The 18,739-nt window shown below is 46.2% G+C and overlaps 2 protein-coding genes across 2 annotated transcripts; both read right to left on the bottom strand.

Annotated features, from left to right (window-relative positions):
* Positions 1–6,352: 6,352 nt before the first annotated feature.
* Positions 6,353–6,885, bottom strand: tomm20a (translocase of outer mitochondrial membrane 20; the record flags this gene model as incomplete). Its single annotated transcript, NM_001292525.1, is given in 1 exon segment — positions 6,353–6,885. A coding segment is annotated over 1 exon segment (48 nt), but the record flags the coding sequence as incomplete, so codon positions are not given.
* A 1,441-nt stretch (positions 6,886–8,326) lies between these two features.
* rbm34 (RNA binding motif protein 34) lies at positions 8,327–16,943 on the bottom strand. Its single transcript, XM_042333713.1, has 10 exons — positions 16,841–16,943; positions 15,857–16,022; positions 15,212–15,342; positions 13,878–14,133; positions 12,954–13,013; positions 12,504–12,547; positions 10,111–10,194; positions 9,790–9,853; positions 9,642–9,684; positions 8,327–8,570 (listed from the first exon to the last, which is right to left on the bottom strand). Exons 1-10 carry the CDS (start codon positions 16,870–16,872, stop codon positions 8,365–8,367), a joined length of 1,086 nt encoding a protein of 361 aa, XP_042189647.1. The 5' UTR covers positions 16,873–16,943; the 3' UTR covers positions 8,327–8,364.
* Between the last annotated feature and the right edge of the window lie 1,796 nt (positions 16,944–18,739).

The raw sequence follows: 18,739 nt of genomic DNA, 5'->3' as shown, positions 1-18,739 counted from the left end.
GCTTCAACCTGGCTCTCAGGCAGCACTGAGTTACATTCCATAATAATAAAAATAATAATCCTTGTATTTGATATAGGGCCTTAACACGTTTTCGAGACATCTCAAAGCGCTCCACAGTATATACAGTGATGTGAATTGACTGTATATTTTGTGGGCGAAACACGCAGCCAATTGCGCACAGCAGTGTCTCACAAAGAGTTGTGGAATGAGTGACCCAATTATTATTTTTTTTGTTTTTGAAGGAATTATTAACTCCGGAAAAGCAATCCGCCAATTGACTAACAAACGGGTTCCTACTTACTGCTAGGTAAACAGAGGCGTGTGGAGTAACGAAACTTGCCCAACATTTCACCCTGCTGGGAATCGAACCAGGTCTCTCGCTTGCCCCAACCGCCGTGGCATCTCATCTCCAGGGCGTCATTTGCCCTATCCCCCTACTCCGCTGTCTCATTCCCCTCTTTTGAACACCTTATCCACTGCCATCCCTCCCATCTCTCACTAAAAATTCTCCTAATTTACTACCCACGTTCACAATCACCCGCTCGACCTGGTGATCACTCGGGGCCTCAGTGTCTCGGATGTCACCATCACCGACAAGGACTTCTCTGACCACCATTTCATCTCTCTCAACTCCTATATCCCTCTCCCCACAGCCTCCAAACCTACCACCATCTTCTACCGCTTATGGAAGAAGATCTCCCTACAAACCCTCTCCGCTGCTCTGGAGTCCTCTGAACTCCTCCCTTCTGGCCCACCTCGCGCACCAACCCGTTCTCTGTGTTTACTCTCCTCCACAGCACCCTCTCCATCACACTCGATGCCCTTGAGCCCCTCACCTCCCGAACTGCCTCCTATTCCCGATCCTCACCCTGGTTCACCAGCCACCTCCACTCGCTCAAGGGCCAGGTGCGGGCTGCCAAACGCACTTGGCTCAAATCCAGCCTTACAGTCCACCGGCACATCTGGCTGGACCTCATCAAGACCTACCGCTCCGCTCTCGCCTCGGCCAAATCATCTTTCTACTCCAGATTAATCCTGGAGGCAAAGGGCAACCCCAGGCTCCTGTTCTCCACCACCAACTGGCTCCTCTGCCCTCCACGCCTCGCAGATTCTTTCCTCCGACTCCCACTGCGAGGAAATGCTGGACTTCCTCGAGTCCCAAAATCGAGGGAATCTGCTCAGCTGCCACTGCCCTCTCAACTTCCACCCCCTACCCCCACCACCTGACCACAGAAACTGCTCTAGTCAAGGTCACAAATGACATCTTGACCATGTGCGACCAAGGCTCCCTCTGCCTCCTCATCCTCTTCGACCTCTCCGCCGCCTTTAATACAGTGGACCACTCAATCCTCCTCCACCGCCTCTCCTCCCACCTCAACCTTCAAGGTTCTGTCCTTGATTGGTTCAAGTCCTACCTTTCACACGGCCTCCACTTCGTATCAGCAAATGGCTTCTCCTCCAGTCCCCACACCATCTCTGTGATATTCCTTAGGGCTCTGTCCTAGGTCCCCCCCCTCCTCTTGATGACATCATCCACAGACATGGGGTAAATTTCCACACGTAAGCAGATGACACCCAACTCTACCTCTCTGTCTCCACCCTCAACTCCAGGCCTACTGGCATCCTAACTGACTGCCTGTCCGACATCACAATGTAATGTCCACAAATATACAGTCAATTCACTTTACAGCATATTCTGTGAAGCGCTTTGGGATGTCTAGAAGATGTGAAAAGCACTATATCAAATGCAAGGATTATTATTATTATTATCAAGAGGGTCAGACGAGGAACAACTTTCTCCAGCTGAACGTCAGCAAGACCGAGGCCCTCTTGATTGGCTCTCACCAGCGCCTCCGCACCTCGGGCGCTGGCAGCATCAACATCCACGACTGCACACTCAACCTCACTAAGCCAGTCCCCCCTCACTAAGCCTTTCTCCCCCACATTCGCACCATGACTGGCACTGCCTACCGCCACCTCCGCAACACTGCCAGGCTCCACCACTGCCTCACCCCTCAGGCTGCCGAAACCCTCACCCACATGTTCGTCACATCAAGGCTCGATTATTGAAATTCCCTCCTCATCGGCCTTCCCAACTCTTCCCTTCACAAGCTGCAGATCATTTAGAACTCTGCAGCTCGTGTACTTTCACGCACCAGGCTCCGTGACTCCATCACTCCCACCCTCGCCCGACTCCACTGGCTCCCCATCCCTCAGAGGATCAAATTCAAGATCTTTGTCCGCACTTTCGAGGCCATCCATGGCCTTGCCCCCTCCTACCTCTCTGACCTGCTGACTCCCTACCAACCTGCCCGCTCCCTCCACTCAGCGGGCTCCGCCTGCTCCATGTCTCCCACCCAATCATCAGTGGCCGAGCTTTCAGCTTCTCTGCCCCCACACTCTGGAACTCCATCCCACAGTCCCTTCATCTCCCTTGCCTCCTTCAAGACTTGTCTCAGGACCCTCCTCTTCGATTGTGCCTTCAGTCGCCCTCCCACCTCTCCTCTCTGCCTTCCCTCACCCCTACTCCACCCCTCCCCCATGCTCAGGTCCTGACCCCTGACTGTCCAGCACATTGGGACGTCCTCCCGACGTGAAAGGCGCTCTATAAATGTAATTTTGTTGTTGTTGCGAGGCGAGTGCTCTAATCATTGAGCTACAGGACTCCACTCATAGGTAACAGCCTGCACAGTTAGTAGCACTGTCATGTCTGATTCAGAAGGTTGCGGGTTCAAGCCCCACATTGAGACTTTGAACTCATCGTCTATGCTGACACTCCAATTCAGTTCTCAGGGTGAGCTGCTGTTTTTGGAGGTGCCATCCTTCAGATGAGACTTTAAACCAAGGTCCCGTCTTCCTGTTCAGGTAGACTTTAAAGATTCCATTGACTATTTAAAAATGAAGGGAGTTTCTCCTGATGTCCTATCCAACAATCCCCCAAAGAAAATTGGTTACTCTCTTCAAGATTATTTATGGGATATTACTGCGTGGAAATTAGCTGCCATGTTTACTTACAAAATAAAGACACTGCACTTTACACTAAAGTTCTGTAAAGATGTCTCAATGACATGATAGAGTGCTATAATGGTGTCCTGGGTGAATTGAGCAAATTACCTTACTCCACATGCTTCTGTTCATCTAGCAATAAGTAGGAACCCGGTTGTGAGTTGATTGGGGGGTCGTATTTTCCAGGGCTAATAATTTCTTCAAAAAAAATAATAATAAATCGGTTACTTCAATCCACCATTGTTTGTGGGACACTGCTGTGTGCAATTGGCTGCCACGTTTCTCCCACAAAAAAATAGTCAATTCACTTTACAGTATATTCTGTGAAGCGCTTTGAGACACTCAAAGATGTGATAAAGCACTATAACAAATGTAAGTATTATAATGCAACCTCTAATATTACTCTAGAAAATGATGATAATAATAATCCATACATCTGATAGTGCCTTATCAGGTTGCAAAACCATGTCAAAGAGTTCCACAGAATTTTACTGTATAGTGACTGTGACATTTGCACACAGGAATGTTCCACAAACAGTCAAGAAGTGAATGACCAATTTTATTTGGGAGTTGCCAGCTAGAATACCAGGAGAAATTCCCTTCTCTTTTTTAAATAGTTGCCTTGGGATCTTTAACAACAAGATTCCATTTATAAAGCGCCTTTCACGTCAGGAGGACGTCCCAAGGCGCTGCACAGTTGGGTCATGACCCGAGCAGGGGGGAAATGGTCAGGGTGAGGGGAGGGAAGGGAGCGAGGAGGGGGGAAATGGTCAGGGTGAGGGGAGGGAAGGGAGCGAGGAGGGGGGAAATGGTCAGGGTGAGGGGAGGGAAGGGAGGGAGCGAGGAGGGGTAGAGAGTCGAGAGGGGAGCTGAAGGCACGGTCAAAGAGAAAGGTCTTGAGACCGGCCTTGAAGGAGGAAAGGGAGGAGGCGGCGAAGGCACTGGGGGATAGAGTTCCAGAGCCTCGGGGCTGAAGGCCCGACCACCGATGGTAGGGCGGTTGGGGCGGGGGACGTGGAGCAGACCGGAGCCAGAGGAACGGAGGGTACGAGCAGGTAAGTAGGGGGATAGTAGGTCGGAGAGGTAGGAGGGAGCAAGGCCGTGAATGGCCTTGTAGGTGAGGATGAGGATCTTGAATTCGATCCTCTGGGGGATGGGGAGCCAGTGGAGGCGAGCGAGGGTGGGAGTGATGTGGTCCCGAAGCCTGGTGCGGGACAGTACACGAGCTGCAGAGTTCTGAATGACCTGCAGCTTGTGGAGGGAGGTGGCGGGAAGGCCGGCGAGGAGAGAGTTCCCATAGTCCAGCCTTGAGGTGACAAAGGCGTGAACCAGGGTTTCAGCAGCGTGAGGGGTGAGGTAATGCCGTAGTCTGGCGATGTTCTGGAGGTGATGGAAGGTGATGATGGCCCTAAACACCGGCAGGAACATTAACCCAAACATGATAAAACATTAAAGTGAGAGGGTGAATAAATTATAGAAGTAGTACTAAACATTATCACTTTTATGTATTAGTATACCAACCTGCGCCTAATACTTTCCAGAAGTAGGTAAGCAGGACACCTCCCTCTGGGGCGAGAGTGCGCATTCGATTCCAAAAATCTATCTCTGGGATTACCATGTGTAGGTGGGATGCATGGAATTCTCAGTTTGGTTTGGATACTCTTTAAGCATGGTGATGGGCTTCCACATGTGTCTGGACCTGAGATTATACGGTCAGCCTCAGAGACGCTGGGTTAGTGAGGGGGATATCAGTCCCACTCCTGGACACTGTCCAGACTCTTGCTAGAAAGTGCATGTATGTAGATATCTGGTGAGGACAGGATCAGGCTTCCCTGCGATTGTCACTGTCAGGGCACATGTCTGTAGAATGGCCGCTTGAGCAAGGTATCGGAGCCAGAGGGCATCCGTGGACTGTCCTCAAGTAGATGGAAAAAGGAGTCCGATTTCTCCACTCTTGAAGGAGTTCTGACGAGAGAAAAAAAATAAGCCCTGGACCTATTGTTCAGTCTCATTAAGGAAGAGAAATACCATAACACTGACCTTAAACAAGTACAAAGCCAAACCTGTGGGAATTAAACCCCTATAAAAATTATACAATGGCATATCATTCGCTCCAGAAATTTGACTCAAAAATGAAATGACAATCTGACTGAGCCAGCATAAAGGCAGAGCTGGGTCACACAGAGCCTCGACCACTAATCGGGGCTCAGCCTACATCAACAGCAGCAAATAGTTCACATGCTCAGATAGACACCCTAATCCTCTTACTGTTTGCTGCTTTTTGACCTTCTTGTTCCTGCCCCCACCATTTCTGTTTACCTTCAACTTGATTCTCCTGCCTACGGCCACACCGCCCATACAAGGTGCTACTAATGTGCCTCTGTGGAATTCTAACCCTTTCACCTACTCTGCCTGTATTAAAAATCCCATCAAATACTATACCTACTTCAACTAGTCTGCCGCTCAGCATTCTCCAACCACTTCTTCATCTGCCTTCCTTGTTTGGCAACTCCCTTCTTTGTGAGGTTTGTGCCGACCACTGTAGACCCAGTTGGCTTTGGTGATTGTATCTTCCAACAGCACACTCCAGCCCAGGAGGATCCACTTACCTGATCACAATTCATTTGCTTCAATTTGTTCATTAGTTAATTTCTCAGAGAGAGAGAGAGAGAGAATGTGGCATACTGCAATAAGTCCCAGTTGCAGAGCTGGGAGACACAATGTCATGCTTGTACAGTACACCTCCCCACCCTGCCCACACACACACACACACACAAAGAGTCAGTCTTCTATGAGATCACCAGAAGCACACATCTCACTACATCAGACTGGAAAAGCGAGCCAGACGTCTTCGCATAGGTGAACAGATTGGAAATAAAATTGCTGAAGCGCAAAAACATCTTGCGAAATAAACAGACACACCACACCCATGATGAGAGGCAAGGGATTAAAAACAATAAATGCACATGAGCCCTACTACGTGCAATGATAATCAAGGCAAGATGGTGGGAGTGCTGCAGCAAAGGATGAGAAGCCACAGATCAGAGCTACGAATGGCAATTTCACATCAGCAGGACATGGTTTATAACCAGCAGGTATTTCTTCACAGCGAGTAATCAGTAGCTGGAATTGGTTAAAAGGAAGAACAGGAGAATACTAGACTCATTTAAGGGACAGGCTGATATGGTAATGGGAAGCTGTCTGTTGTAGAAGGAGGAGATTGAATGCCCAGAAAGGGCCGAGATTGGAAACTCGTGAGATGATGGCGATGCATGGAAACCAGCAACCTACCTCTTTCTCTTACCCACATTTCCTACACAGTCAGAGGAATTGAAAGGCACAGACTCATTTAATACATTTATTAAAAATCTCTGTTGGAAGGATTAATAGAAATCAGTTTCCCAGCAGCTCTGACAAACTGGTTTCAAGTGTAACCAAGACTTCAAGCTGGAAGAGGCACAGGAAAGGGAGGTGGATCTGCCTCATGCTCACAAAGACCTGCAGGTGTGCACAGGGCTACTTTCCTGGCAGAACTGAACAGAGACAAACACAAATGATGACATTCAACATGATACAGAAATACCTGCGCAGTCTTTTTATCGCTTTAGTATCAAAATACATCTCAGCAAACTGGTACAATAAATAAAGTGACACCATGGGAATGCTTAGCAGTGAAAGAGAGCACTGAATTGAGCAGACTTCCCCAGTTTGAATGCAGAGTCCGTATTCGATCACTTTACACGTAATATACATTTTTTTGTGCATGTGTGTGTGTTTTTAAAAACGGGCAGCAGGTATCTGTGGCGAAACTCCCAGGAATCAATGGGCAGTTCACTCAATATCATCTTCAAGCAGGGTCTGTGCACTCACGATCCGCTGTATAGGAGAAGAAAATAAGACATTGGTAATCTCCCAAACCAGTCAACCCACATCTGGCATTCAGTCCCACTGCAAAACGCAAGTAATTAAATGCCCAGGACCTATCCAGCTTCAGCCAGAACAATCCCAGCCTGTCCTGATGGCTCAGCAATGTGAAGTGAAGTCACACAGACTGGAGAGTTCCCAGGTTCCATCCCCAGTCTGTGATCAGCCTCACCCTGGACAGCAATAATAGGGGAATCAACAAGTGATCTCAGCGCAATGTTGGGGGGAGAGTAAAGAGAGAAAGTAAAATCAGGGCTTCCATTTCAGTCATTGTTCAGTTGCCTCTTCCTGAAAGCACAAGTTGCTGTCTGGGTGAAGACAAGGCAAAACAATTTAAATTTACAGAGCGCCAGACATGATGACAGAATGGCCTTAAACCAGCACAGCTGTAAATATCTGTAGTCAGGAACTGTCTTGTCTCTCTTTTGTGCGCAATCGTTTAGCTTCAGCCAGGCACCCCCAGTAGCACAGCTAAGGATCAGAATCTCACTGTGTGAGTAGCTTGGATATGAACCTCTGTGACACTGAATTTAAGATCTCAGATTCTAGAGATTGTTAAACATGAAGAGGTAAAATTCCTCTGGGCAACAAACCCTGAGAATTTTGGCAATGTCCACTTTATATTGATGCCCAATGTCAAAGCCACTGCATCTAGCAGCAAAAATCTACACCAAGGTAACAAATTCGCACAGCATTAGTCCTGCCTTCATACTTCAGCAGTAAATAATAACCCTTGCATTTGATGTAGCGCTTTTCACGTCTTCTAGATGTCTCAAAGCGCTTCACAGAACAGACTGTAAAGTGAATTGACTGTGTATTTTGTGGGCGAAACGTGGTAGCCAATTGCACATAGCAGTGTCCCACAAAGTGGTAGATTGAGCGATCAAATTATTATTATTTATTTATTTTTTGAAGGAATTATTACCCCTGGAAAAGTGATCCGCCATTCGACTAACAACCAGATTCCTACTTATTGCTAGGTAAAGAGATACATGTGGATTATGGAAACTTGCCCAACTTTTTGCCCTGCTTGGGAATCGAACCTGGTCGAAGATTTATTTCAACAAAAGCAGAAAATTAAAGCAAAACCAATGGTGTTCCAGTGGAAGTTTCAGGCAGTAAGGAATAGCTATGAGTATCAGGTATCATTGAAACTCAGCAGGTCCAGAGGTCTCCAAGGGAAAGGCTGGACAGTTCTAACGTGGTGCTTGGGGAGTTTGTAAATTCGCAACCAGAATAAGGTGTTCCAGTGCAGGTGTGTTTCCTAATTCATTGAGCAAATGTACAGAAAGCCGGCTCATTTCAAAAACACTGGCCAGTTTTTCATGCGCTTTTAAAAAAAATTGTGACCTCCGGGTCATCAGGTCACCGACATTATCTCCTGTTGTGCTGCGAATGTTCTGCTCACGATTTGGATTTTTCAGTAACTGAATGTCAGGGTCCACACTCTACTCCAGCTATAAGCCAACCTGCATTATAATGAAGTATGTAATAATGGGGTACGACTGTATTTAGCCTCACCTGAAAGAGAACATATCCAAATCCTTTCCCCATTCCACTCTCTCTGTCTCTCACAATCCGAACAGACTCAATAGGACCACAGTCAGAAAAATGCTGCCGCACTTCATCCTCTTCAATCTCTACAAAAGCACAAGAGACATTCAACATTATATACACTATTAAAACACTCAATGATACTCTTTCCACTTGTGCAGATGCAGTTAAAGTGGCTTAGCACAGGCGATACAACACCTGCTCGTTCTCCTCTATCCAAGGCCCAAACACTGCTTCTGGGGAGACAGTGATTTACATGGACTTCCACTAATGTAGTTTACTGTATTCACTGTTCATGCTGTAGTCTCCTCTACATCGGGGAGACAAATGCAGATTGAGCAATGGCTTTGCTGAAGTCCACAAGTGCAACCCTGAGCTTCTGGTCGCTTGCCATTTAAATTCTCCTTCCCACTCTGACCTCTCTGTCCATGGCCTCCTATGCTGTTCCAATGAAGCACAACACAAGCTCGAGGAACAGCACCTCACATACCTCCAAGGCACCTTACAGCTCCCTGGCCTCAACATTGATTTTAACCACTTCAAACCTTAAACACATCTTCCATCTCCTCTCAGCCTTGCCTCACCCCGCTCGCTTTTCTATAAACATTCACATATTCTCTGGGTATCGGAAACATCTTTTTTTCCCTATAATCTCCCACTGTTGCCTTCTTTTGTCTTGCATCATCGACACCTCTGATCATGTACTGTCCACCTAATTTTGTCCTTTGTCTTTGTTTCCCTGCCCCCATCTCCGATTGTCCTTATAAACTGCTCCCTTCCAAAGTCCCCCAGTTCTGACGAAAAGTCATCGACCTGAAATGTTAACTCACTTTCCTCTCCCCAGATGCTGTCTGTATTCCAACTTCCCAGCGACTTCTGATTTTATCTTGTATAATCCGATCTTTACTGTCAGACCTCAGTCCCATACCAGACAGAACTGTGGTAAATGCAATGCCCCTAACTCTTGTGAGCCAAAACTCTTATGGTGGAAGAGCCCTCTTAATTGCACACATACCGTGCTGAAGGATTGGCTTTTTTTTAAATTAAATTATCCCCAAATAAGATCCTATTGCTTGTCCATCAATGTAGCATGCCATGGTGAAGAACATCTCACAAGCAAGTGTGCACAGCTCACAAGACAAGTGTACATATCTTACCATATGACAAGTTGCCAATAAAGATAGATTTTCCGTGATTGTGCTGTTTAAAAAAAACAAAATAAGAATTAGTCATTTACTTGTCGTACATCTTTCCCAAATAAAACTCCTCAAATTAACCCGCTTTAAGCTTTTGTTAATGACTCACGACATTTGACTTGGAGGCCAGATCGACACGAATATGAAATCCCTTTTTTATTTCATGTCCATTCCTTTAATAAACAAAATATATATTAGTCTTTATACAAACTAAATATTTTAATGTATACTTGGCTTCTATACTTGGCTTCTATCAAAGTAAAGCCTCCTCCCCCCCCATCCCCAAACACAACTCACCTGTAACTCAACAGAAATGCCAGCCCTAGGTCCCAGAGAAGTCTTTGTTTTATCAGATTTTGGTCCAGACAGACTGTGTGTACAGTCAGAACTCAGTACCACACCTTAGTATAGTCAGCCCTCAGTACTCTACCTTTTCACAGCTTTTACTGCATCGTCTTCCACTTTAAAAACTACATAGGCATTGAGGTTCCTCCTCTTTGGGTGAACATTTCTCCTGTTGTTTGGAAGGGAGGGAGGAAAAAAGAAACAACTTCAGAAATGTACTTCAAAGAAGCTATACTTACAACAGAACTATCTTCCCTAAAAACTTTTGATTCAATGGATAGCTGACAGTACAGTACTGCGACAGCAACACAATTACACACGAGGTATGCAATCACACAGACACCGTTCACAATCCCCTGGAATCAATCTCATGGCTTTTGGAGTTCCAGGTGATGTTCTGCTGGCGTTCTGGATGTGTGACAAGCAGCAGGTGGTGATTTGTTTCAGGAACACCATGTGTTCTGTGACCACTGGAGGGCAGAAGCATTTTTTCTTTCGAAGAATATTCCAGGATAAGTAATGAGGATGTATCACAATTATGGGAAGAAAAACACCTTTTTATATATAGATATAAAGAAACCACACAAATATTTTCTCTCTACCTCTAAAAACATTCTACAGAATTTATGTTTCTGAGGCTGGGAATCTAACCTTGATGTTTGGTCATTTAGTTTCATCTCTTAACCAGTGGTTAAAATATCCTGAACTGCTCCGAAAAGAAGTTGCTGTATCCCACGAGAAAGGTACCATAGAAGTGCAACTACAATACAATTAAACACAATTTACACTTATGTAGCACCTTTCACATCAGGAGAGCATCCCAAAACGGTTGACAATTCTGTCTGGGCATCAAAGCTGAGGCTGAGAGCTAGGGGAGGTGGGGGAATGAGGAAGGGAAAGATAACCGAAAGTACAGTCAAATAAGTAGTTGTAGTTGCTCCTCCATCACTCTCACAAGACACATACAATCAGTGGAGATTGCTGCACTTCCTTCTGGGTTCCAGCATTAAGAATTATACTCTGAAATAGCACAGAAACCATGAATATTCATATAGCATCTGACCCACTTCATCAATGAAGCAGCAGGGTAAATGCATAGTGCTTTCCTACAGGACAATAATGAAAACCTTATTCAAACAATTTTAAAAAAAAATTCGGTCCCAAAAAAAGCAAATCATTCTGAGTTCAAGATCGAATAACAATTTAAGAAATTAATGCACGATTAAAAAGGATTAAAAATCTAAAATTCTTCACATGCCTGTATAAGGTGCATCAATATACCGGGATCACATCACTGGTTAATAAGTAACTCCTGCTGGAAAGTGCAAGTACGTGGATTTGGGCTGAGGATAGCGTGTCTTGGTTTAATAGCTGCTGACAATCACTGTTCGGGATATAATAAATCTCTACTTATGACATAGTGCCAAGTGGTCAAAACGCTTCATAGAATCTTAATGCGTATTTGTAGGTGAACACGACGGCCAATTTGCACACAGCCTCAACGACAACTTGCACTTATATAGCGCCCTCCATGCAGGGTAGACTCTAAAGAGGGTTTATCAGCAATATCCTCCAAACAGCCAGGAAGTGAATGGACACATTTTATCTGGGGGATTGTTGGGTCAGGACACTGGGAGAAACTGGTTTCTCTTTCCCAGAAATGCCATGGGATTTTTAACATCCACCTGAACAGGTAGACAGGACCTCAGTTCAATGTCTCATGTTAGGGATGGCACCGCCAACAATGCAGAGCACCCCTGGCACTGCAATAAAGTATCTTAGGAATGTAGGAACAGGAGGAGGCCATCCTGCTATTTAATTAGATCATGGCTGATCTTGTCAGCCTACACTGTACGTTCAAAGTCCTAAAGTGGGTTTTGAACCCACAGACTCAGGTAAGAGTGCTAATGAGTCCAATGTCATCCTAAAATGAAAAATTAACACTTACATGAAATACTGGAAGTGAAACTGTACTCCAGCATAAGAAAGGGAGGAGAAAGCAATGACCTCTTCAATTTTATTTACGTAATTTACTATTTAACGTTTGGTCAAGATTGTGAAGTGAAAGTGTAGTTGGCTGATGATTCCCAATCTGCTTACAATTTAAAGTTGAGGCAGTGAGCAGACATTTTGTAGAGCTAGGTCACATGGTTGCTCTCCACTGACAACATTTGGAAGCAACTTCTACAGGCTATTATTACAAGATCACAACAGAGGACACTCTGGACACAAGTCTGTGTTGCATTGGAAGAGTGGTTTTAATCTGTGCAACAGAGGAGGACGGAGACGCTCCAATACCTGCACAGGCCCCTCACTACAAATTTAGTATTAAGAGACATTTCATAGTGAAAACTGAAGTCCAGAGGAAGCTCTTCTGTTGAATTGATTGTCTGCCTCAAAGATGTTAAATATCCCGACCAGAAAAGTCTTTGCTACAGAATTTCTCTATGAAAACAACAATTAAACTAAGTGTCTTACTGTATTGTTGCCAGTTTTCTGGAGATGCTGGGCTCCACACGTGCCTTAATCAGAGAAAATAAAGGTCATCAATAAATAATAAACCCATCACGTCAACAGGCGATGTCTCTTTTGCTATTACAATGCGGTAGAACCAGAGGACTGGCGAAATTAAAGGTGACCTGCAAAATTTATCCAAAGATAAATTTAAAACTACAGATACAAGTTTAGATCTAGCTTCTCCGATGGCCCAGTGGGTAAATCACCTTTCAGTGTAGCTCCAAGACAGACCGAACAGAAGATTGCATGTCTGTGCTGAATTAGCTGATCAGAGTCAGGGCAGCAGTTGAGACGCTGCAAATGGCCTCCTGGGTCAGGAGCTGAGATTACACTGAGACACTTGCAAGCAAGCACCAATCTTGTTCAATGTCAAATATGGACTAATTCACTCAAGAATTGGATAAAACTTACCAAAGAACGGAATCGCACAGACTCTATAGCCCCAAACTCCTTGAATAGCGACACAAGCATCTGTCAAGAAATAAAAGGTTTTCAAAATGTTCTGAGATAATGTTGGTGGATCCAAGTTATTTAACTTGGTACATGGAGGTAGATCTAGAAGACACACACACATACACACACTGTTTACAAGCCCCCAGGGAGATCAGAGAGGAGCCTCAAGTTAAAATGCAAGACGCCAGGGGATTTAGGAAGGCGTCATCCCGCCATTCCTCTGTCTTGCCCCCTCCCTTGCCTCCTTCAAGACCCGCCTCAAGACCTTCCTCTTCGACTGTGCCTTCGATCACTCTCCTTCCCCGCTTGCCCTCCGCCCTCCCTGATCCTCAGCTCGGGTCCAGCGTCTTAGGACATCCCCTTGATATGAAAGGCTCTATACTAAATTTTATTCTGTTGTTGGTTACAATGTGAAGTGGTAATCTTTACACTTTACATGACAGGATGAGTGCAACCAAGTCATTTGATTTATTGTAAGTGGCTATGAACATAACAATCTTTCAGCTATTCCAAGAAATGGCCGACACCCCCGGTACCTACAAATCAACTATCACAATACAAAACAATTATATTTATATAGCACCTTTCACTTTGGGAGGTCGTCAAAAAGTACCTCAGTTGAGTTGCGATAAAGGAGATAAATGCAAAGCACGGGCAGAGAGGTACGTCTTGAGATGGACCTTGAAAGAGTGAAGGGAGGGAGTCGAAGAGACTCCAGGATGGAGTTCCAAAGAGTGCAGGCAGAATGACTGAAAGCCTGCCTGTCAATGGAAGGCGGATAGGGTCGGGGACATGCAGACCAAAGGAAACTAGACTTAATCCCCAAGACTCAGCTCTTATCCCTGGTTTTATGGGAAAATAAGTTGGGCAGATAGTTCTTACCTGTTTAGTGCAGTCTGAAGGCAGGTTCCCTACAAACAAAGTTCTTTTGTTTTTTATTCTATCTATTGGCTGGATAGTGGCCTTTTTTCTGGCTCGCGGTTTGGTTCCTTTCTCAGGCTGCAGCCCTGTGAGGACTGTCTCTCCATCTCCTGTACTCGTCTCACTTTTTGATCCCAAAGCACGTTTCTTATTTTTTTTCTGTTTGGTGTTTTTGACCTGTTTATCCTCTTCATCAGCAGTGCTCAGGGCACGCTCCCTGCAGGGGACATGCAGAAGAACAGTTTATACCTACAAGGAGCCCAAACACATATAAACCCATTTATCTTGAATAAAATAGTACCGGACATGTGGACAACCCGAATCAGCTCAGTAATGGACCAAGTGGCAATAGAGAGACAGCACAACAGCTGGAAGCCATTTGAGTTTTACTATCGTGGACATCACGCTCCAAAGCTTGGATGAACTTGACGCAATTGGATTAAAAAGTCAGACAACTCAGGTCTAGATCTGCAGAGGACCCATTAACTCAAGGGCCAACGGGTCACAATAACTTGCACTTATGTAGCACCTTTCATAGAGAATAAACATTGTAAAGCGCTTCACAAAGATGATAGGAAACACTGAGCAGGAAGGAAAGGAAATTTGAGGGCGACGATCAAAAACACGTTCAAAGAGCTTTCTCAAAGCAGGGAAAGAATATTCAAAATGTAGGGATTTTGGGAGAGTTGAGGAGAGCACTGGCATAAGTAGCTGAAGACAAGACAAAGCATGAGTAAAGCCATCTGAAAATCAGGTGACTTTCCTCCTGGCTTTTTCAGAAATTCTACCACTATTGGCTAATGGAGATCAGTTTGTCATCATGAATGACAAATTTGTGTATGAGCAAATGTCTCGACATTATACGCTGATGTCAAAATATCAGTAAGCTCACTGCCGCACTTACTCACTCCTCATCTCTGGCTTATCATTGTTGAGTTGGATCTCTGTTATATGGAGACAAGTGGATATGCCACTCCAAGCAGGGGTCTCGCTAGGGCTGGAATTGGGTAACCCAACATTGGACACTGCTGGTTGCCTTGGATGACAATCTTGTAGCTAAAACGGTATTCAGTACCAGGCCAACAATGTTAACTGGTGACCTCTGGGAGTTCACACCAGAACCAGAGACATACTACTGTGGTTGTGTGATCACTGCATACACACTGGCTGAGAGAGGCTGAAATTGGGACCTCTCGTTCAATAACAGCCAGGTTAGTAATTACTAAAACAGATACTTCAGCTTCTTCCCATCCTGTGACTAATAGAAAAGAAGAGACAGTCGCTGCACCACTTACCGCTCGGCCAGCCTCCTCTCAGCAGCTTTCAGAACCTTCTGTACAGGAGGTCCCACTTTTTTCAACTTTTTTTGCTTGTTGATCTTCTCTGTGTCAGACTCCTCACTAAACCTTCTTTTTCTACCACCCACCTGCACACGAACAATATCCCAAGTCGGTATATCCAAATTCATCAAACCACCCCTGAGCCTCAGCAAGCAACCTGATTAATTGACCCAAATCAAAACAGCGCTGCACTTATTAAAGCTCATCGTCTCAAAATTAAAACAAGCTGCCAACAGATGGAAGGAGTTTTAAATTGGTTTTAAGATTAGTGTCAACATTTAAAACTGAATCGAGAAAACACTTCTTCACACAGACAGTTGTGAGAATGTGGAACGGGCTTCCCCAGAGGTTGAAGATGTAGAACAAATTGAAATGTGGTAGATAGACATAAAGACAGCACACAAGAGGGATCAAGTGGTCTTATTCCTGATGCTATACTCACTGTAAAATCACTCCAGACCCAATTCCACAGTCACCCAGGTGTAAAAATACGTATGGAGACCCATCCTTAAGAGTATCCAAACGATTAAATGTAAGTCAAGGGCCAATTTAAACACCTAGGAACCATTCACTTCATGGAACTGTTATTTGTTTACTCACATTGCTTTCTTGAACAGGGAGGAATATTGGTTTAGCAGCTGTGGCTGGGCTACTGAAGAGAGAGGCCAGTGAGTTTGCTTTCTTCTTTGTCTTTTTTTTCTGAAACAGGCTGCCTGCCACCTGGCCAACAACATAGTCCTCAGAAATGGTATTTTCAGAAGTCATTCTAGTGTTATGAAGACAAGAGAGAGAAATTCAGAGACAGAGTCCATTTATAAGCTAATTACAGTATGTTAAGTCTAAGTGTTAGACGTCTTAAAGATGTGATAAGGCACTATATCAAATGCAAAGATTATTATTATTAATCCCCAGTTGCAAGCCAGCTGTCAGACATGTTATCAAGCCAAAGGAAACTGGGGAGGGGGGGGCTGGGGGCACTGGGGGGGCTGGGAGGAGGGGGGGGGTGGGGGCACTGGGGGGGGCTGGGAGGAGGGGGGGGGGTGGGGGCACTGGGGGGGGGGTGGGAGGAGGGGGGGGTGGGGGCACTGGGGAGGGTGGGGGCACTGGGGGGGCTGGGAGGAGGGGGGGGGTGGGGGCACTGGGGAGGGTGGGGGCACTGGGGGGGGGCTGGGAGGAGGGGGGGGTGGGGGCACTGGGGGGGGGGTGGGAGGAGGGGGGGGGTGGGGGCACTGGGGAGGGTGGGGGCACTGGGGGGGGCTGGGAGGGGGGGCACTGGGGGGGCTGGGAGGAGGGGGGGGTGGGGGCACTGGGGGGGGGCTGGGAGGAGGGGGGGGGGTGGGGGCACTGGGGGGGGGCTGGGAGGAGGGGGGGGTGGGGGCACTGGGGAGGGGGGGGGCACTGGGGGGGGGCTGGGAGGAGGGGGGGGTGGGGGCACTGGGGAGGGGGGGGGCACTGGGGGGGGGGCTGGGAGGGGGGGGGGGCTGGGAGGGGAGCACTGGGGATGGGGGGGCACTGGGGGGGGCTGGGAGGGGAGCACTGGGGGTGGGGGGCTGGGAGGGGTGGGGGGCTGACTCCATGGCTGACCTGTTCGCTCCGGGACTCCCCGACATCCTCATTGTCAGCCCCTCGTGCCTCCAGGAGAGCGCGACCGCCTCAGCCCTCCCCCGGCCCCCGGCCCCGCGAGGCCGCACACGTTGGTTCCGGCCGGAAATGGTTGCGTACCGTCAGGACAATGGCTCCGACTGGAACAGGAAGCGGAAGCGGCCGCCTGTGCGGGTCCTGGAGACGTGTTATGGCGGTGTTTACAGCGGAGTCGGTGTAGAGCGGCGCTGGAGGGCGAGAAGCAACGGTCAGAGTGAAATAAACACCTACAGGATGTCTCAGTGTAAATACCCGGTGTCTCAAAGAGTAAAATAAATACCCGTTGAGAGTGTCCCCTCAGTAAGGAATCGCCCACATCTCCCAACAGGTTCCTGCGTTACAAACCTCTCGGCTGTGAAGGCATTGAGAGCTGAAGGTTCAGTGATCAGTCAAATAACCAGAGCCTCACACCCGGGGCCCAGAGGCTGTGCCACAGGGACATTAATCATGAACTGAAGACCGGTCAGCGAGCACTTGTTACAGCAGGTGCTTGACAAGTACAATGAGGTTCTTCGATGAAATGACCAAAGGGAACAGATGAAGGAGATGGTGGGGCGGATTATTATTATTATTTGGATCTTCAGATAGGGTGTCACATTGGAGGCTTTTTTTTAAGAAAAGGGGATTAATGGAAAATGACAGCGTGGATAGGAAGTGGATTTAAGGATAGGAAACAAGAGTGGGAGTACATAGTTGTTCAGAATGGAGTGTAAATAGCTGTCTCCCAGGGGTCTGAGTTAGGACCACTCTTCTCCGTTTACATAAATGATCTGTATTCTATTATAAGGGGCACAATTTCTAAGATTAGAACAGGGAGTGCAGCTAACAGTCAAGAAGATTGTAGGCCAGAAGTTCAGAAGGACACAGACAAACTTGTAGACTGGGCAGAGAGAATGGCAGATGAAATATAATGGAGAAAAGTGAGGTTATATATTTTGGGTGAAAAACGGAGAGGTAATGTATGCCCAATGCCTGCCTTCTGTCCTTGACCTCTTGTCCTCCAATCTGCAACTGTAAAGCACTTTGAGACATTATCCTTCATGAAGTGTGCTGCATAAATGCAAACTATTGTTCCATTACGTACAGTCAGATCAGGCAATGAAAACATGGCTCCCACTTGTACTGACCTACATTTAACCATACAAGGAAAACCACTTAGGAGATAACCAATCCTCTCACCTGAACCTACAAACATGTTATCTAGCATTCCCAAAGCTCATCCTCAGGATTTTATAGTGTACAGTTCCCCGAACATTGTGACATTTATAAGAAAGACAAGTTATTTAAATGTTGGGACGGGCTGAAAGTTTCCTTTTGAACCAACACCACACAACTCTGCTGGAACTCTTTTTATATGGCAATATCTGAACAAAAAAAGTTATGAAGTTAGTTGTTACACAAAATGCCCCGAGGCATGTGAGGAGCCCTAAGGGGAGAGGTAAAAAGGGATACTTTGGCAAGTAGTATTCTTCTGCACCTAAAGCAAATTAATAAGCTGCAGCATTTTTAGATAATTTACCTGCACAGAGCTGCTCATCTTTGAATAGAATGTTCTGCTTAATTTTTGCCCTTGCAAAGTTCTGCCATTAAAGGTCTTTAAAGTATCCATCTTTTTATTCTAATGCCTTTTCAGATTTTTAGTTTAATAATGCTGTAAAACCGTTTGGATTCTGTAACAAAGATTGACCATTTTTGTGGCATATGATGTAAACATCAAGGGTTTGCATCCGTTACAAACGGGAAATAAAAGCTGATATGGTATAGAATTATTCCCCTCCTCAAACTTCAAATGGCAAGATTTTAGAAAAGAATTTACATTAGTTCCATGTGGTACCTCGAGTT

Source organism: Callorhinchus milii, unplaced genomic scaffold, assembly GCF_018977255.1.
Source record: "Callorhinchus milii isolate IMCB2004 unplaced genomic scaffold, IMCB_Cmil_1.0 Scaffold3, whole genome shotgun sequence".
Lineage (NCBI taxonomy): Eukaryota > Metazoa > Chordata > Chondrichthyes > Chimaeriformes > Callorhinchidae > Callorhinchus > Callorhinchus milii.
The sequence above is the reverse complement of the archived record's forward strand: the minus strand, read 5'-3'. Positions and strand labels throughout refer to the sequence as shown.